The sequence below is a fragment of the Prionailurus bengalensis genome, chromosome E1 (assembly GCF_016509475.1).
Source record: "Prionailurus bengalensis isolate Pbe53 chromosome E1, Fcat_Pben_1.1_paternal_pri, whole genome shotgun sequence".
Taxonomy (NCBI): Eukaryota; Metazoa; Chordata; class Mammalia; order Carnivora; family Felidae; genus Prionailurus; species Prionailurus bengalensis.
Genome location: NC_057347.1, coordinates 26,835,149 through 26,854,675, shown reverse-complemented (window position 1 = coordinate 26,854,675; position 19,527 = coordinate 26,835,149). Strand labels below are relative to the sequence as shown.

Below are 19,527 nucleotides of genomic sequence, written 5' to 3'. Positions count from 1 at the left end.
GCTGAGAGAATATTGCCTTACACTAATTCCACTTTTCTTTCATACCCCCAAATAATACTTCCTCTCAGGGCTTTCCTTTACAGAAAACCAGCCAGATGTCAGTGTGGCAAAAAATGGGGAAGAAAGGAGTCTCTGAAGAGGCAAAGAGCTGTGGGTTGTGGTTAGAGAAGTGAGAATCAGCTATTGTTCATAGCCAGTCTTAACAAAAGCTTCAGGACAGAGAGGTGTGTGTGTGTGTGTGTGTGTGTGTGTATGAATAGAAGAGAGAAAATGAGGGGAAATGAATATATGCTTCTCGAACCTTGACATGAATTGTTGCCTTTTAAAAGGGCAAATCTCACTAGAATAAAATAAAATTAACCTGAATAGAATGTCTTAATCAGTGAGGTTTACGTCAAAGAGGCATTCACCAAAGGAAAGGCAAGAGCAGTGAGTAATGTCTTTGCCCTGGTATAATTCCTTCAAAATTAAAAGCATATCTTTTAATTTTCTCCAATTTCTTCTTAACACCTCTCTACCTTCAGTTCTTAGAAGAGCAGAATGAGACAGGAAAACTTCAGCTACTTCTACCTGCCCAGTTTCTAATATTAGATTTTGGCATTTGGGATGAGTTTATTGAGCCTGTCCTCTACTCTCCTGCCATGAAAATCACTCAAAATTCCAAGGACATTCCTCCTTCAAGGAATATATTTTCTCCCACTTACATTAAGTATATTGTTCAATGAAATGATTTTTTAATATTGGGAATGCTAGTTACTTTGGTAAATATTACAATATCCTGTTAGATTTTTACAAATAATAAAATACCATGGTGAGTAGTAAATTATTTTGTAGTGTATCAGAAGATAAATTTTTCTTTGATCTTTTTAGTTATTTCTAGGGGAAGAAGGAAGCTATCATTTTGCTTTTTCTTCCAATTAATTAAAGTATTAATTGTCCCTTGAAAGGGGCCCCTGGGTGGCTCAGTCGATTAGGCCTCTGACTTTGGCTCAGGTCATGATCTCGTGGTTTGTGAGTTCGAGCCCCACGTCGGGCTCTGTACTGACAACCCAGAGCCTGGAGCCTGCTTTGGATTCTCTATCTCCCTCTCTCTCTGCCCCCCGCTGCTCGTGCTGTCTCTCTCTCTGTCTGTCAGAATAATAAATAAACATTAAAAAATTTTTAAAAAAGAAAAGAAAGTATTAATGCCTAAGAAACAATAACATTATTTTAATTCCCTTTATGATAGCAACCTCTCTGGGAATCCATAAACTTTATGCGTCCAGCTTTGCATAGTAACTTTCTATAAATTAATAGTAAAATTTATTATGCCAAGAGTACTCTATAGTGATAGGGCATGCAACTTATCAGACTTCAAAACAGAATATGCAAATTCGTATATTTTTTAAGCATTCTTAGATTTTATCAAGTTATGATAATGCTTAATTTTTTTTTATATAGGCCTTCACACTTTATTTTTTTTAATTATTATTATTTTTTTAGTACTTCACACTTTAAAGCACTTAGTGTATGTGAGCTGATTTTATTATTATAATCATTGGATAGAGAAATTACTACTCCAATTTTGTAATTGTCACACTTAGAAGATTAATAAGTAGTAGTTGCCTAAGAATGTAAGTAACAGCTAGGATTTGAACCCAAGTCTTTTGGCTTCAAGTTCAGTGTTCTTTGCGTTCTTTGGCATTGCCTTCTAAACTGTAAATTACTTACATGATTAAGGAAATTGAATTGTGTAATGCCTGCTATTTATCAAGACCTGTGCCAGGCAGTTTGCACTGGTTATCTCAGAACAATCCTGCGAGGTAGTTATTATCCAAATTTCATAGGTAGGAGAACAGTGTTAGAGAAGATAAAATCCATGCCTAGGCTCTGGAATTCAAACCAAACTGTATAAATTTGAAGGTATTCCCTGTATGTGTGTAGAGGGAAAAAAGTTCTATGTTTCTGAAAGCAGAGAATCTGAGTTTCTTCACTAAACAGACTATGGGATGTGTTTGCTGTGTTCCATTGTATCATGGAGACACATACTTTCTAAAGGCATGTTACTTGGTGTACATCCAGATGTAGCTCAGGACAACAAACATTTCTCATTCTTGGGTAGACAATAGTAGTGCATAATATAAGCATTTTAGCTATTTCTGAAGTAACCAGGAGGAAACCCCACACACAGATTTTTCTGTAATAACAAATCCATCTTTTCTTCTGATTCTTCTTTTTCCTCAGCCTAAAGCAAAGAGCCAAAAATATTGTTATTTTTATTGATACCTTGCTATTTGTTAAACTTCCCTTAAAATTTTCAAATTACCCCACCTAGTAATATTATATTGGGATTTCCAAAGTCAATATACTTACACTCAATATTTCATATACCCTGTAATTTACTTACCGTGTATGTTGTTTGTTGCCTCTTTACCTTTCCGACATGGACACATAGATGGAAATGGAAGCTCCATGAAGGTAGAGAATTTTGTCTTTGGCTCACTGAGGTATTCTAGTGCCTAGAATATCATCTGACATGTTGTAGACACTCAATAAATTTTTAATAAATGAATTTAAGACTCTTTTTTTCCATTGAAGGACGCTTCTTTTATAGATAGTTTCTTTGTTCATTCTGGCACCATTAGTTCCCTACACCCTCTTTTTTTTTTTTCTTTTCTTTCCTACTCAACCCTTTCCCTTGACTATTCTGCACACATGGTTGAGTGGGCTGTCTGGTGGTCTGTGCCGTGTGTTTGTTTATTTGGTAGAATCCCCACTCAGACCTCCAGCCCGAATGACTCTGAGATGAGACATATGTTCTTAAATATCTGACACATTTATGTCTTGCCCAGCACTGTGAATTTTCAAGCTGTTACATATAAAAAGAAAGTCTTGTTTTGTTTTCAAGCAGTGAAATTATGCAATTATCTGGGCATTGGCTTATTTTCAATGTTAGGAAATGATGGTAAGGGAAAACTCATGGTGGTGAAATCACTGAGAGGCAAAAGGCATTGTTAGTGAAAGATTTATAGTTCCACCTAACTGGCTTTTAGTATGGAAACTAGCAGGACCCTTGTATATAATGCTTTTCTCCTAAAATGATCGGTATAATTGTCTTGTTAGTTTTGTAATCTTCATATACCATTTGTGTAACATTGTTTATGAAATCACCATCCATTTTGTAACTATTTTTGACATCTATATGTGCTTGCTTTTTCCATAAGATAAGTAGTAAGTAATCTTTTTAAAATTAATAGATATGGGAGTGCCTGGGTGGCTCAGTCGGTTAAGCGTCCGACTTCAGCTCAGGTCATGATCTTACAGTCAAGCCCCACGTTGGACTCTGCACTGACAGCTTGGAGCCTGGAGCCTGCTTTGGATTCTCTGTTTCCCTCTTTCTCTCTCAAAAATAAATAAATAAACATTTTAAAAAATTAATAGATACATAAACACCAAAAAAGACTATGAACTTTTTTTTCTTTTTTAGTCCTACTTCCTTACACATACCCAGCTGTGCAGCTGTCAATGTCTCTGCTAACACTAGACATTCCTTAAGAAAATATCATTGCTTTATTAGTCTTTCTACCTGAAATGATATGCTTTAGTGTAATTTAGCCACTTTCCTGAGATTCATAATGGGTGGATAAAAAGAAGTCTACTATTATTTATTTTATTTTTCTTCCCTCCCCTGTGGTTGCATAGTCTGAAGTTATTATTTGACAAACAATAACAAAGATTTAAGCAGTCGAGGGACAACTTTGAATTACTCATGTTTAATCAGAAGTCTTATCAATCCTTTAGAGCTAAACTTTAATACCACATTCTTGAATCTCTAATTGTACTTATGTACCTCTCCTTCTCTGAGCTTCTGTAACACATTTTTACTACTAATGTCATCTATAGTATACATATATATATATATACACATAATTTATCATTTTTCTACTATAATACAGAAAAATATTTTAATTTCTTCAGGGCATTGAAGAAGGAAGTGTCCTTGCCATCTTTGTGTTCCCTGAAAATCCATAATAATGCCTTATGTTATATATTATTTTGAACATTTATTTGAGTTGAGGACATTTGCTACCTGTTAGTCCTAAAGACATCTTTACTTGGAAGGTAGGATGTCAACATCTTTAATTAATGGAGAGTACTAAAAAACACCAAATTGAAATGACCCAAATCTGATAAAGATTCTGAATAACTGTTGATACTTTTGCTTGTATAGTAAGCCTAAAAGTCCAAAATCATTCAGGATCTGAAAATGGAACTTTAATAATAACTTCTATAAACTTTCTATGAAGGGCATACAGGCTTTTCAAGATCCTATGGATTAGATTTAGACCAGACGCATGTCATCAGGCTGATCAGCTTTAATTTCAGTAGTGGGGTCTGTATGGGAACCCATGACTTCAGTTTGTCTATGTATCCATTCTAGGATACATAGAACATGCGGAATGTCCACCCAGCCTTGGGTTTCATGACTCATATTTTTCCCTCAGACATGGTCGTGTATGCTGGTTAGAATACAGCTGTGCTAAAGGAAAAACATCTTTAAAATACAAAGTAGGTAGCATTTGTCAGTAAAGTGGTGTTTCGTATATTTTGTTTTTTTAAAGAATTTTAAAAATTGCAATTGGGGCAGTACCTCATCTTTTTAAACTCTTATCAGAATTATGAATTTATAGTGGGGTTTTTTTTGGGTAACATATTTTAACTGGCATTTTCTTTACAGAAAATCTTCGTTATAATAACATTCAGCAAACACATAGTGGAGCAGATGGTGGCTTTCATCGGGTAAGTAATTCTTTGTGGACTAATATTAATATCGCTGAACAGAAGAAAATTTATAAAAGATTTTATTGAAACATAATTTTTCTAATGCATATTTTTTTATCTTTTGAGAAGGAAAAATCTTTTGCCCTGTTATTAAATTGAAGACTTTCTTGCTCTACAGCTGAGAAAGATGAAGTTCAGATAACCCTTATTTAATTTAAAATTTTTAATTTAATTTTAATTTTAAAGTCATATAATTCTTGATTTAAAAGAAGCTTTGGAAAAAAATAATAAAGTTTAAAAATAAGAATAAAAGAAGCTTTGGAGTTTGAGACCGTTGCTCCTCCAAAGAAATAAGAAATTCTCTTTATATAAAAGACATGTGTGTATTATTACAGTTTAATGGTGCTTTAGTACAGTGCTGTGATTTTTAGCCAAAATTGGATGCCAGATACACAGTTGCCTTTAATTTAAATATAAATCTTACATAAAATATTAATATTTCATTAAAGAAGGCATGATAAGATGATTTAATATTACAAAATAGGTCAGTTATGAACGTATTACTTCACTAGAGAAAAATCCGGCCATTTAAAAAAAAAAGCCTAGCCTATCCAAAGCTTTTATTTTTGTGTTTATAGAAGTAAGTTTTAACTTATGCTTTAAATGATAATGTCACAAATTTATGGAGTTGACTTTGATAAAAATAAAGACAGACTCATTTTATCTGGTTAATCAGATTATTAACTGGAATAGGAATACTGTCAGATAGCAAATTGAACTTTTTATATATATTTTTTTAATTCAGTGTTTACAGGTATGAGGTTTTCATTTAATACTTTAACTGCCCAAGGTCTCCTGGCTGGCTCAGTCCATGGAGCACGTGACTCTTGATCTCAGGGTTGTGAGTTTGAGCCCCATGTTGGGTATAGAGATTACTTAAAAATAAAATCTTAAAAAAAAAAAAAAAGTTTAACTGCCCAGTGGTAGAAAGTACACTTGATGTAGTTTTTTCGCTTTTTTTGTGTTTTTTTCCCTTTATGTAGTTTTAACATGAATCTTTATCTTAAAAACCATTTGTAAAACAAAACACTTATGACAATTTTGCTATTTAAAAAATTGCCATTTGGAGGTAAGTTTATAAGTATTCGTTTTATTATTCTTTAAACCATACCTTGTATATTATATTTATTCTCTTCTATAGATATTTTGTAATAAAATAGTTTTTAATATTTTCTATTATGGTTTTAATATAATAATTGAGGAAAAACATATTCTTGAGAATATACTCAGTAGGGCCAGTTATTGGTTTTATTACTTCCTAAGCTTCTGATCACAAATGTGGATTATAGTTTATACATTAAAATTTAATTACTCCAGTTTTTTGTTGCCTGGATCCTTACAGATGAATTGGTTTACAAGTCACCATACATAACATTCAAAAAGAAAGAAGAAATATTCTTGTCCCTTATTTTTTAAATACAAAGAAGGCATTTCATCTGTTCTTAGAGTTTATTGTTCCACCTCAAGAATTATGAAGGACACACAGCTGACTACTACAAAAACCCACACATTATAGGAATGACTGTGCATGTAGCACTCTACATCCTTCCCTTCTTCTGTTCCCATGCTGAGCATTTATAGAAGGAAGTTTTTCAACAACTTACCCACCACTACCACCTTCTGTTTCCCCAGTCTTTGGAGTTTCTAAAAAGATTAGTGGGGTGCTTGGGTGGCGCAGTCAGTTAAGCATCTGACTCTTGATCTCGGTTCAGGTCCTGATCTCACAGGTTCATGAGTTTGAGCCCCATGTCGGGCTGTGCACTGATGGCACAGAACCTACTTGGAATTGTCTCCTTCTTTCTGTCCCTTCCCCATTGTGCTCGCTCTCTCTCTCTCTCTTCCTCAAAATAAATAAATAAACGTTGAAAATTAAAAAGAAAAAGTAAATAAGTAAATAAAAAGATTAGTTAACTACCTGTCTTCCCTACTCACATCAAATTATGTTCCCTTCTAATCTGTTCTCTATACCGCAGTTAGTAACCTTTTAAAAATATTAATCTGAGCACATTACCACCACCGCCCTTACCCCCAGCTCCTCATCTTTTTTAAAACTTTTACTTGTTTTTTCCTTCATTCTTAAAATAAAGCTAAAATTCCTGAACGTGATCAGGAACATGATCATGAACCTTGTATGATGTATCCTCTATAATTTTCTCTTGTTGAGTCTCCCATGAATGGTCTTTACTTGCTTCTGCTTTTCCCTTTGCCTAGTTCAGGGCTTCTTAACCTTTTGCATTGTTGACATTTTAGGCCAGGTAATTCTTTGTTGTGGGCGACTGTCCTGTGCACTATAAGGTATTTGACTGCATCCTGTCCTCTACTCACTAGATGCTAATAGTCTCTCCCAGTCATGATGTTAAAAATGTCAGGGCACCTGGGTGGCTCAGTCGGTTAAGCGGCTGACTTCAGCTCAGGTCATGATCTCACAGTTTGTGAGTTTGAGCCCCTCATCGGGCTCTGTGTTGACAGCTCAGAGCCTGGAGCCTGCTTCAGATTCTGTGTCTCCCTCTCTCTCTGGTCATCCCTCTCTCTCTCTCTTTCTCTCTCTCAAAAATAAATAAACATTGAAAATAATTTTTAAAAAATGTCTGTAGACATTACCGAATGTCCCAATGCATGTATACCTCCACAACCACCACTAACCCCATGGAGAACCAGTGGCCTAGACAGTGTCCTTTAAATTTCAACTATTACATTAACAAAATGCCTTCCCTGACTAAATCAGATATCCTCTTTTCTAGAGACGCCTGTTCTACATGCACTGACAGTTGTGTTTTTCCATTTATGTTTGAGGGTATATGATTATTGTCTTTCTACCACTAACATGTATGCTTCTTACTGGCAGAGGGCATGCCTTCGTTCACTATTGTGTCTACAGCACCTGGCATCTTGATTGACACATAGCAGGTGCTTGATAACTATCTAGTGGATAAATGAACACATGGTATCCAAATAAAGATCTGGCCCATAAAAATTCGCATATCATTTCATAGCCCAGAGTGTTTCCCCAGCCTTTGGAGTTTCTAAAAAGTTGTATTACTTATACACAGTAAATAGAAATAAGAGTCTTTATAATAATACGCCAACAAATCAAAAGTGGAATTCTTACGGTTTTCAAAATCAGTACTTTCTTCCCTGAGTACTAGCTCATCTACACAGCCCTTCACAGAAAATCCAGTGATTCTTGGGGTGCCTGGGTGACTCAGTCAGTTAGGTGTCCAACTTCAGCCCAGGTTATGGTCTCCTGGTTTATGAGTTTGAGCCCCTCATCAGTCTCTGCCGTCAGCACAGAGCCCACTTTGGATCCTCTGTTCCCTCTCTCTTTGCCCCTTCCCACTCGCTCTCTCTCAAAAATAAATAAACTTTTTTTTTTTTTTTTATTCAGTGATTCTTCTTAAAGATGGTTTTGCATATGGGGTGCCTCGGTGGCTCAGTCAGTTAAGCATCAAACTCTTGATTTCAGCTCAGGTCATGATTTCACAGTTTGTGAGACCAAGCCCTGCACTGGGTTCTATGCTGGTAGCACAGAGCCTGCTTGGGATTTTCTCTCTCTCTGCCCCTCTCCCAATCATGTGTGTGAATGTGTGCACGTGCTCTCTTTTTCTCTCTCAAAATAAATAAACTTTTTTTTTAAAGGATGTTTTTGCATAAAGGTATTCTAAGATATTCAAGACCTGCTGGAATCCAGTTTTAATTGAATTAAATGGGTGGTATCGTACTTTTAAAATTGTTTTCAGGACATGGATACTGGAACATCCTGGTATCCTCTTTTCCCCAGTGCTGTCTACAGGCATTACCTCATTAACTTCTTTTCTAGATAATGTATTAAATGGCATAAATAACCAGACTTGGCAGATAATAATTCTGTATTACCAGCTGCCAATAGGTGTTTGGTTTTTTGGGTTTTTTTTTTGTTTGTTTGTTTTTCTCATATTTGTCAGGAATAACATTATATTTCTAAAGTTTTTTTTACAGTTTATTTATTTTTGAGAGAGAAAGAGAGAAAGAGTGCATGAATGGGGTAGGGACAGAGAGAGAATCCCAAGCAGGCTCTGCACTGTCAGCACAGAACTCAAAATATGGGGCTCGAACTCAAAAACCGTGAGATCATGACCTGAGCCGAAACCGAGAGTAGGACTGAGCCACCAGGTGCCCCTAGAATAACATCTTTTAATCAAATCCTCCAATTGAGCTTGACATGATCTGTTTTCCTACAGTTTGAAGTAGGAAGTGCTTTTAAATACAAGTGTCTAGATGATAATAAACAGACTCACCAAACCTAGACTGAAAATGAAGTTAAACAAGGATAATGAATTTTGGTAGGTGTAAATTTATTATTACATATATAATAGTTTGGTAGTTTGTTTTAGAAAAGGAAAGAACAGTTAAATTGACTCCCTAGACCCCTTGTTGAGTTGATCTGAAAATACTACCTCTAATAACATTATCCTTTGATTGTTTGGTATCCCTCTTTACACTGTTAAACTGTAAATGGTTTAGCAAATCATCAAACTAAACTAGTAAAGTTTGGAATACGGGCTTTTGAAGGATATTTAAAACTAAGTACCCATAATTAAGGGAGTGGTGAGTTGCTGTGGTAGAGGGAAAAATCAAAAGACAAGACAAAAAAAAAGCCAGCAACAATTCAAATTTAAAATGATGAGATACTGAGACAAGAAGGAATGAAAAATGAACCCCAAGAGTAAAGGAGAGCTAGGGAGTGGAACATGAAAAGAGTGTACTGCCTTTGAACAAAATAAATTGAGATTTGAATATGAAGTCTGCCCCAGACTAGTTATTTAACTGGTAGTATTTCTTCTCCAGTTCAGGAGGCCACTGACAACCTTTCCAACTTCCAATCAAATGTGAAATGCCCAGTTTAGTAGAAACATACTTCTATCCGTGGTTTAACATTCCAAGGCATGTGAATTTTTAAAATGCTTTCCATCTCAGGGAACCCAAGTGGCTCGGTCAATTAAACATCTGACTCGATCTCAGCTCAGGTCATGATCTGGATCATGAGTTCAAGCCCTCAACAGGTTCTCTGCTGTCAGAGGAGAGTCAGCTTCAGATCCTCTGTCTTCCTCTCTCTCTGCTCCTCACTTTCTTGCTCTCTCTCTCTCTCTCTCTCAAAAATAAATAAACAATTTTTAAAAAGTCACCAGTGGGGCGCCTGGGTGGCTCAGTCAGTTAAGCATCTGACTTAGGCTTAGGTCATGATCTGGTTAATGAGTTTGAGACCCACATCAGGCAGTCTGCTGTCAGCACAGAGCCCGCTTTGGATCCTCTGTCCCCCTCTCTCTAGCCCTCCCCTGCTTGCTCTCTCTCTCAAAAATAAACGTTAAAAAATAATAATAAATTTTAAAAATCACCAGCAATAAATAAATAAATAGTGCCTTTCATCTAGATTTTTTTGTTGCCTGTGTCTTCAGTCTCTGTTTTTTCCAGTTTCTGTTGACTGGATAGAAAGGTAGAATGCTAAGTGACTATTTTGTTTACTCCCAGGAAGGATTGAGGGAAGGCCTAATTCTTGGCCTTTAACCGGGATGAAGTTCTTCATCAAAGATTGTACAAATAATTCTTGGAGATATTATTTAAGTTTATTTATTTAAGTAATCTCTACACCCAGCGTGTGGCTCGAACTCATGACCCCAAAACCAAGAGGCACATACTTTTCTGACTGAGCTAACCAGGCACCCAAGTATACTATTTTTTTAACATAGTGAGCACTTTACCTACAATTATTATTACTGTTTACTTCTAATTGTAGCCTTGTATGGTGGGTATTTTTTTCCTCTTATTGATAAGGAAATGAGGTCAGAGTTGTTATAAATAACTCATTTATATAATTTTTGCTTTAGTTTTTTGTTTTGTTTTTGTTTTCATAAAAAGAGTATCATACTAAGGGCGCCTATATGGCTCAGTTGAGTGTCTGACTTTGGCTCAGGTCATGGTCTCGTGGTTCGTGAGTTCAAGCCCTGCATTAGGCTCTGCGCTGATGGTGCAGAGCCTGCTTGGGATTCTCTCTCTCCCTCTTTCTGTGCCTCCCCCACTTGTGCTCTCTCTCAAAATAAAGGGGGGTATCATACTATATGTAATTGTTTCAGATTTCTTTTATGTTGCTAATGTTATTCTGTGTTGCTGAATATAATTCATTTTGGTTGCTATATGTTATTCCATTGGGTAATTATCCACTTACCATTGATGAACATTTGAAATGTTTCCGTGTTTTTTATTTTTTCGAACAATGCTTTATGAGCATTTCTTAGTGCAGGAAAGGTGAGCACATAGTAAAGAGCCTGAGAGTATGGTGAAAGGGAAAACACAGAAGAGGGAAAAGGTGAATAAGAGAGAAATTGGACATAAGCAAGATAACCCTCAGTTTTGATAACTTAGTTTTGATAAGATAACTTAATTTTGTCTAGGGCCATATTTGGGCAAATTCTTACCACAGGTATGCCTGTGGCCTACCAGGCTAAACTGCTCACTAATGCCACCCCAACCCCTCACTTCACCCCACCTCCAGCATTGAGTTATTATTGACCATTACATCTCTGGTAGTGTGGTTTAGTATTAATTTTACACAGATTTGAATGCTATACTGATTACTGAAGGATATATTCCTTTCCAAAGGGCTGGTACTCTTAATGTAACTAGGGAGTGGCCCAGCTAAATATGATACCTTAACTATACCCTTGTTTTTTAGTACAGTATGTCATTGTATGACAGTCCTAAGGTTCCAGAGAGAAGGTAAGCCCTACCTTCAAAATTTACTGCAATTTTAACAGTAAATAGTTCCCTTCCTTCAACTAGAAATAATAATTAGTAGATTTATTTCTTAAACAGTTCTGGGAAGTAATTGCTAATGTCATTAAGTTTAGGGAAAGGTATCTCTATTATATTTTCTTAAATCAAAGGGTTAGTCTAGTTATATATGGAAATCTTAACATATGTAATGAATCAATTTTATATTCTGAGAGATGTTAGAATACAGATAATTGCCTTGAGAGAAAGCCTTTTGGTTTATGATATGTTTGGCAGGAGGACAGAGAAAGGTTCTGAAAAAAAAAGAATAGGCATGTATTAGAGTTTTTCACTGTTTGGTATCTTAGTGTGAAATAAGTCAAGGGATGGAACCAAAGAAAGAGGGAACTTCAGAGCTTCAAAGGCATTACATTTGTTTCAGTCTTTTTTTTTTTTAATAAGATTTAAAATTAATTTTTATTTAATTTTAGACTTTCTCCAAATGAGAGAGACCTGGGCATAAGAGCATGACCAAGTCTAACATTAAAATCGTTATTAAAATGACATGTTCCAGTATTCTCACCAAGTAGAAGATGAGAATTCCCAGAAAATAACATTAAGCATATGACTCGTAACAAACCATATGCAGAACATTGGCTTATTGTCAGGTTGCCAGGGTCTTATTGGAAGACAAAGTCCCTAGTTTTACCACACAGGAAAGTTTCCATAACTCAAATCATTGGACTTGGGGGAGGGGGTTGGCTGGAGCAGGGACTTTTTACCAGACACAGAATGTTCCATGCTCTTTGCTGCCTATTTCTGAGTTAACTTGATGTTTGACCTCAGAGTCGGATTTGCCTGTGGCAAGAGAGGGATCATTTTAACCAGTGAGTAATTAAGTGCTTGAGTCTTAAGGATGTTTCTTGTTCCTTATCCTATGACAAGTGGTCAGAGTGAGCTATGTTGGCCTGGACTTTTTCTTCTATAGAAAGAAAAATCTATTTTCACTTTAAAATATAAAATGGTTAATGTAGTTGATTCTCTTTGCCTTTGATCACTATAAAATAATTAGAAACGGTTGCAGAAGTGTAAAATACAAATATTTGTATTAACTAAAAAAGGATACATTAAGTTTTAACATTGCAGCTGCTGAGACTCCTTTGTACACACTGACTTTAACATAATCTTCTGCAGTTAGGGTGGAAAATGTTCATGTCCTCTTCCTGTAGTTTGTTATCTTCTCTTTTAACACTTAAATCTTCTATATTTTTGTTATGGATATTGGGAGGCATCATAGCTAAAAGATAAAGCAGGAACTCTGAAGTTAAACTGTATGAGAAGTTGTCATTGCATTAGGAACTTAATGCTGGCCATAATTAGAGCATTTCTGTAGAATGATGTAAACTAAAACTGAATTAAATTGTATTACATGGAATTGTTGATTAAAGGAAAAAGCAGATCAGGGTCACACCTGACACATTTTAAGTGTTGTGTAAACTGAATGAATCCATTCATTCATTTCTAATCATGAATGCATTCGTTCATTCATTATTAGAACAGTATTTTGAGACTGAAGGAAAGACTCTAGTAAAAAAGCTAGAGATGGAAGATAGAAATGAAAAAAAGGGAAGGATGTGGGTTGGAAATTAGCATTTACTAAGAACCTGCTTTGCCAGATGCTTTACATACATTTTTACTGAATATGCATAACAAAACCTGTAAGGTACTATCACTGTGTAGATAGGGAAACTGAAACACAGAGAAGTTAAATTCATGTAAATGCAAGAGATGGAGACAGGATCCAGGAGACAAGATCAAAAGCCTAAGTGGATTGTTTTCTTTAACCACTGCTTCCTTCAAAACTAAAGATTCTAAGATCTTTTGAGGTAGAAAGAGAAATATTGAGGGAGTGCTGTAGAAAGCAGTGAGGTAGTCTATTTGAAGTTGGAGGTTTGGACTACAGTGCCAGTTTCAAATGGCTACTGTGTGAATTTGATAGGGAGTCAATGTGAATTTTTTCTTTCCACTCCTTGTTCACACTTGCATTCACCTTGTACAGCTGTAATTAGTTACTGCAGATGTTACTTTGAGGGAGAAACCTACTGGCTTTTGTAGTGTAGGTTTAAATGCATTTTTTTCCTCTCTCATCACCCTTCTAGATTAAGTTCATTAAGGACAGAGATCATGACTTTTTTCTTCTTCATTATCTACTGCGTTTTGTGATTCTCTTCCTAACTAATGTTGGAATAACTAGATTGTTCCTAGTTGAGGTTGAATTCCAGTCAGTAACTGTCACTTTTTTCTCCACACACCTTCCTGCCACTTTGAATGACCAAACTCAGTAAGTTTTTATGCCATCCCACCTTCAATTTAAAATTCTGCAAACTCTCCTTTATTCTTGATCTTTGGGTCTATGGGTCCCTGTTGGTGATTTCATCCTTAGAATTCAATGGGTCTTCAAGCCAGACACAAATTTGTCGCTGTATAAAGCTGCCATCGGTGTACCATTTTCTAGAACTGAAATCAGTTGATTTTTTTTTACAGGATTTTGTTTTGGCAGCCAATCATTTTTACTTGGTTCTTATAAACTGCTCTAGTTCTGGGTTCATTCATTAACATAAATGCCCACTTAGCTCCTCCTGCTCAGGTTTTGTTTTCAAAAGTGTCCCTTTAATGATAGCATAATCCAAAGAGTAGCTACTAATTATAAGGAGGTTTTACCTCCATTCTGATAGAAAACAATTCCAAATGTTCAAAAGCAAGGACAATTGCAGATTATTTTTTTTTTTTTTTTTTTTGAAAACGTCTGTGATGGAAATGTGCTGTAAGCCAGTAGTAACAATACACCTGATGTTTCTGGATAATGCAGTAGTCTTCCTTCTACACAGCCACTAAGAAACCGATGGTGTCATGTGTTTATAATACTGCTGAACACACAGTGGATTAACTTGAGTACAAAAGAGGTTTAAATCATTTGAAAGGGACACAGATGTGAATGAAATTCAAGATGTTTTAATTCCAGATCCTGAGGTTGAATCACAACGAATTTTAGACAGTGCCAGAGATTATCAACCCAAACTTTTGTATCTGAGAAAACCCTAGATTGTTTAGTGTAGTGTAGTTTTCATTCCAACTTTATTTTATGTTGGGGTACTCTTCCAAGGTCCTGAGATATAAAGGAATTTGGTTTGGGTTAGGGCTGCCACATTTCAGATCCAAAAGCAAGTAGAATACATCAGTTAACATTTTTTTCTTGTAATATTAGCTTCAAAGATTCAGGTTCCCTATTCAATTACATGGGGAAATTAATAACCCTTTCATTCCAGTCATACAGAATTACAGGATCCCACTTTTACTGGGTTAAATATAAGTTGATTTGCAATTAACATCAGTTCATTTACTTGTCATATTCCTGGGTTAATTAGGTATCATTTTGTTTCTCTCTCTCTCTCTCTTTTTTTTTTTTTCTTTCTCTGATGTCTGTGGACTGGAAAGCTATAAATATTAATGGGAGTCATCATGATGGCCTTTGACTTCTTCAGAAAGATTGCATGATAAACTACACTCCCCCTTCCTTCCTTCTTCAGAGCAGTCTACCTTATGACCATTTCATTTGGAGCAATCTGTCATTGTTGAATCAGGCCTGGAGTCTGAGATCCATTCTGAGTCACTATGAATAGAGCTCTAGTATTGGTTGGGCCACAGGGAAACTGGTGGTTAAATACTGTGAGAATCTTTATCAGACAGGAAATGACAACTCATTAAAATACTAACCGTTAAGCCTGTTTAGATCACTGCGGAGGGTGGGGGCGGGGGTGGGGGGGGAGGGTGGATTTAACTCTATAGTGTTTGGTTAAAATCTGCACACTTCTGGAAACAGAAAATTATTTATAAAACTTATCAAGAAAGGGAATTGCTGGGGGTGTGGAGCATGTCTGGCTAGCTTAGTGGGTAGAGCATGCAGCTCTTGATCTTGGAGTTGTGAGTTTGAGCCCCACATTGGGAGTAGAGTTTACTTTAAAGAAAAAGAAAAATTTTTTTTTAAAGAAGAAAGGGAATTGTTAATCCATCTTCTTACTGAACTTCTACCATGCTGTCATTGCCTCTTATATATAGAAGACAAGATAAGCATGTAAATGGGCAGTGGAATGGGAAGGAGTTTTTATTTTATCTCTGAAAATATATCCTACTAGTACCTTCATTGTAAAATTCAGTCTCTTCAGCAGAACCACCGGTTGGCTTGAGTCTGCAGGAGACCATTTTCCATTTAATAGTAAGACTCTCTACTCCTGTGCTTCTGGGCCAATTCTCAGTTGATAGAGGAATTCTCTGGAGTCAGAGGATAAATCCGATTAATTGATTTACATACAGTGATCCTCACTCAATGAAGAAAATCAGTCTGAAGACCCCTGATACTCATTTGAAATATAATTAAAATTTAACCAAGGGCACAGAATTTCAGTTTCTTGAGGTTTGACTCTCCAGATTCTTAATAGCACTCTTTATAAATGACCCATTAGAAGTCAGCAAAAAAGAGACATCCAGTCTGTGTCTTTACAGAAATAGCTTCTTTTCTTTCTGATATATTACCAAACAGTCCTGCACGGAATTGCTCTGCTAACTATACCTTCTTGGGAATAAGGTATAATATTTATACCGCTTGAAGTTTAGCTTCATGGTCTAAACCAGTGGTCTCCACCATCAGAATGGGACTAAAATAATAGAACTTCTCATTTTTTTCAGAACTTCTATTTATATTTATTTTCATCTTTGTTATTTTCTTTTTTTGTGTATTTTTGTTACATATATAACATTATGGTAGCACATACATGTAAACTTTATATGACTATACACACATGGAACATATAGTTTACCAATAATCTGATTGGCGCTCCCTCAGTCCACAGGTCAGAAAATCACATCTCATGGAATATAAAAATAGGCTAAGGAAACAGTGATACAGATAGGGGTTCACATTGGGCCTGTTGGAGTATATTGTGTTTTTCTGTGCCCCATTAATCAGATTTATAATTCCTAGTTTTAATTAAATTAACCTTCACAAAACAGACAAATAGCTTTAAAAGTTTCCTATAAAGAAACAGAAGGAAGATAGTACTAATAATGCAGTCACAAGAAACAGTAAAGAAAGTTGCAGCATTGACATCTTACTAGTATATGTCTATAGAAGTCAGCCAACAAATTTAGAAATTACTACTTTAATAAAGGACAAGTGTGTAATATGCCTTGAAATAAATATTCACTAATGATAACACAAATGCCATCATACTTAAAGTTAAGAATTTTTTTTAATTTTAGCTTTATTTTATCCTTTTTAATTTGTATTTGTGTATTTTACTGTTTGCACAAGTAATATATACATATATTCAAAAGTTTACAAACCATTGGTCTAAGCTTCTCGGCCTCAAAAGCCACTTTTTATGCTCAAAAAGTAGTGGGCATCATTAGTTTACTTCAAAAAAATCTCTACTATGATTCTGAATTATAACAGCAATAGAATTGATTAAACCCTCACTTTTCCTTTCTTTAATATTGTCCTTGACCTGAATTTTATTCTAAAAACATTTTTCTGCCATTTATAAGCTTTCAGAGGTTTGACTAATCACACCCTGAGAATGTTATTTAGATGTTATGATTAATCATCAGAGGGATGTTAAATAAATTAGCCTCAGAGTACAGCGCAACTAGTGAAAGAAAGGTAGAAAATACATTTTGCCTATAATTTTTTCTAAGAAAGATAAAGGCTTCTTACTCTGTAGCTTTTACTAAGAACTGATGTCAGACAATATATTTTCAGGAAAGCCAGTGTAACTTCCATGATCACATCAGTGCTAAGATCCTCAAAAAAGTGATTAAGAAAGGAGCAGAGCCTATATTAAATAAAACATTTACTTAATCATACCTACTTAATTTCCCTAGGCATTTTAACTGCTTAACCTTTATATGAGGCAGCCCTGTGTAAGTAGGTCTAAACAACAAGACAAATCAATGTTTTCTAAGTTCATGTTATTTCTGTTATTAAACACTGTGCCCCAGTTTTATGGTGGCACATAGTAACAAAACATACACCTGGCTGGAAAAATCCAACCAGAATCGTGAACAGGAAAATTTCAGGTCTTCTAATAACAATTGTTAGTTTGATGACCATCTCTATGATGGAGAAGAGATTGAAAGTTTTAATGATGTGTTTTTTATATCTGTTGAACCATTTTGTTTGAGAGTTACACAATTTAAAAGGAATTCCTTGGAAACAGGAATAATAATGACCGATAAAGTTTTGGGATGGGTTGTGTGCCCAGGAATAACCAACAAAATGAAAATTTAAACACTGTGACAAATAATCATACCACCCACTCTCTCTCCAGCCTCTACCAATTGTGATGCTTCCTCTGGAAGATTTTCTGGCTTTTTGTGGGTACAGAGAATAATGCAGACCTTTATTTATAATAAGTCAATATGGGGAGAGTTTAAAATATAGATTTATTTTCAGAAAAATGATTTTCAGAAGCAGAGTCACATAATGTATTAAAAACTGCAGAAAAATAGTTGTTTGCATATTGGTCAGGGCCCTTAACAGAATTTTACAAAGAAGTTTGTCTTGTTACATACCTCCTAAGGTATGTAAGCCTGGTAAAATACTGTTCCTGTGAAACCACTTTTCAAGCTTTGGGTGGGTTTGGACTTAACGTAGGGTTTTTTTTTTTCTTTATTTTTTCTCCTTTGTTTTCTCTTTGTTTTTCTCATTTTGCGTTTTCTGACAGTTTTTTTTTCTTTATTAAAATCAATAACAGAAATTCAAAAATTGCCATTACTTTTTTGGAAATTTGTTTTTTAATGAGATATTATCTGAAACATGTTTGTGTATGCCAAGAAAATAAATATCAAGATAATTACTATCCACAAAGCTTTTTCTACCCACCATGTTGAAGGTCTACAGCAAGGAAAAGCAGATGAGATCTTTTTTGTTGTTGTTTTTTCTGTTTTTGTTTTTTAGGGTTTTTTTAAGGCTTTCTTACTTAGAGAAAGTGTTTACAAGGGTTGTTTAAACATATTTAAATCCAATAGTTGACTGAAAAATCATTTTGTGTTTGTTCTCCTCCTATTTTATATCCTTTTATATCACGAAACTATAATACTTTGAACTTCATCAGACCTAATGGCAGATGGAGGACTTCACGCATTCACTACAGGTTGAGATGACTCCTTGGCCAGGTGCACAGGGTACTTTGAATTTAATGGCTTTCAGAGAATGGCATTTAAGCTATTTCCTAAGCCAACTGTAAAAAACCACTGAACTGGAATTCAAGTTATTCTTCACCCCCCCCCATCCCCCATATATGTACCTTAAATTAATCTTAAATGTCAGAATGGACTTTTCTGTCTGCTGCTTGAAAATAACTTGAGGGATGAGGTCATGGGCTGGTATTATAGTTTGCTTTAAATGCAAGTTAAGATTGACAGCTGTACAGAAATATTAATGAAATATATATATTTAAAAAGAGTGACAACTGCACTTTCAATTTTTATGTAGTCCATTATTAAAATAGCTTTGATGTTAATTAAGGGAACTCTAGTGTAATGTGCTTTGTGTAAGCGGAGGCAACTGTGGCCTAAGCCATTGTTTGTAGAGCTAGAACAATAAAAATAAAACTAAAATTTTGATGAGTATATCAAGGTTAAGAGAATCCGACAATTAGTTATATAATAGTTAATACTTATGTGTTCTTTTTTTTTCGGATTTATTGAGAGCATGTGACATTTGTTCATGATAGTATTGGTTAATATATTGCAATGAAAACTTAAAAAAAATTTTTTTTAACAGTTATTCACTTTTGAGAGACAGAGCACAAACGGGGGTGGGCAGAGAGAGGGAGACACAGAATCCAAAGCAAGCTCCAGGCTCTGAGCTGTCAGCACAGAGCCTAACTTGGGGCTTGAACTCAC

General features: G+C 35.3%; 1 protein-coding gene across 3 annotated transcripts in view; it reads left to right on the top strand.

Annotated features, from left to right (window-relative positions):
- The window catches only part of VMP1 (vacuole membrane protein 1), a 132,210-nt gene that overhangs the window by 105,499 nt on the left and 7,184 nt on the right, over positions 1–19,527 (top strand). For all 3 annotated transcript variants that reach the window (XM_043583895.1, XM_043583893.1, XM_043583894.1), the window contains one exon: positions 4,718–4,779. In XM_043583895.1, coding sequence (XP_043439830.1) covers positions 4,718–4,779 — 62 coding nt within the window. The remainder of the gene's footprint in view (positions 1–4,717; positions 4,780–19,527) is intronic.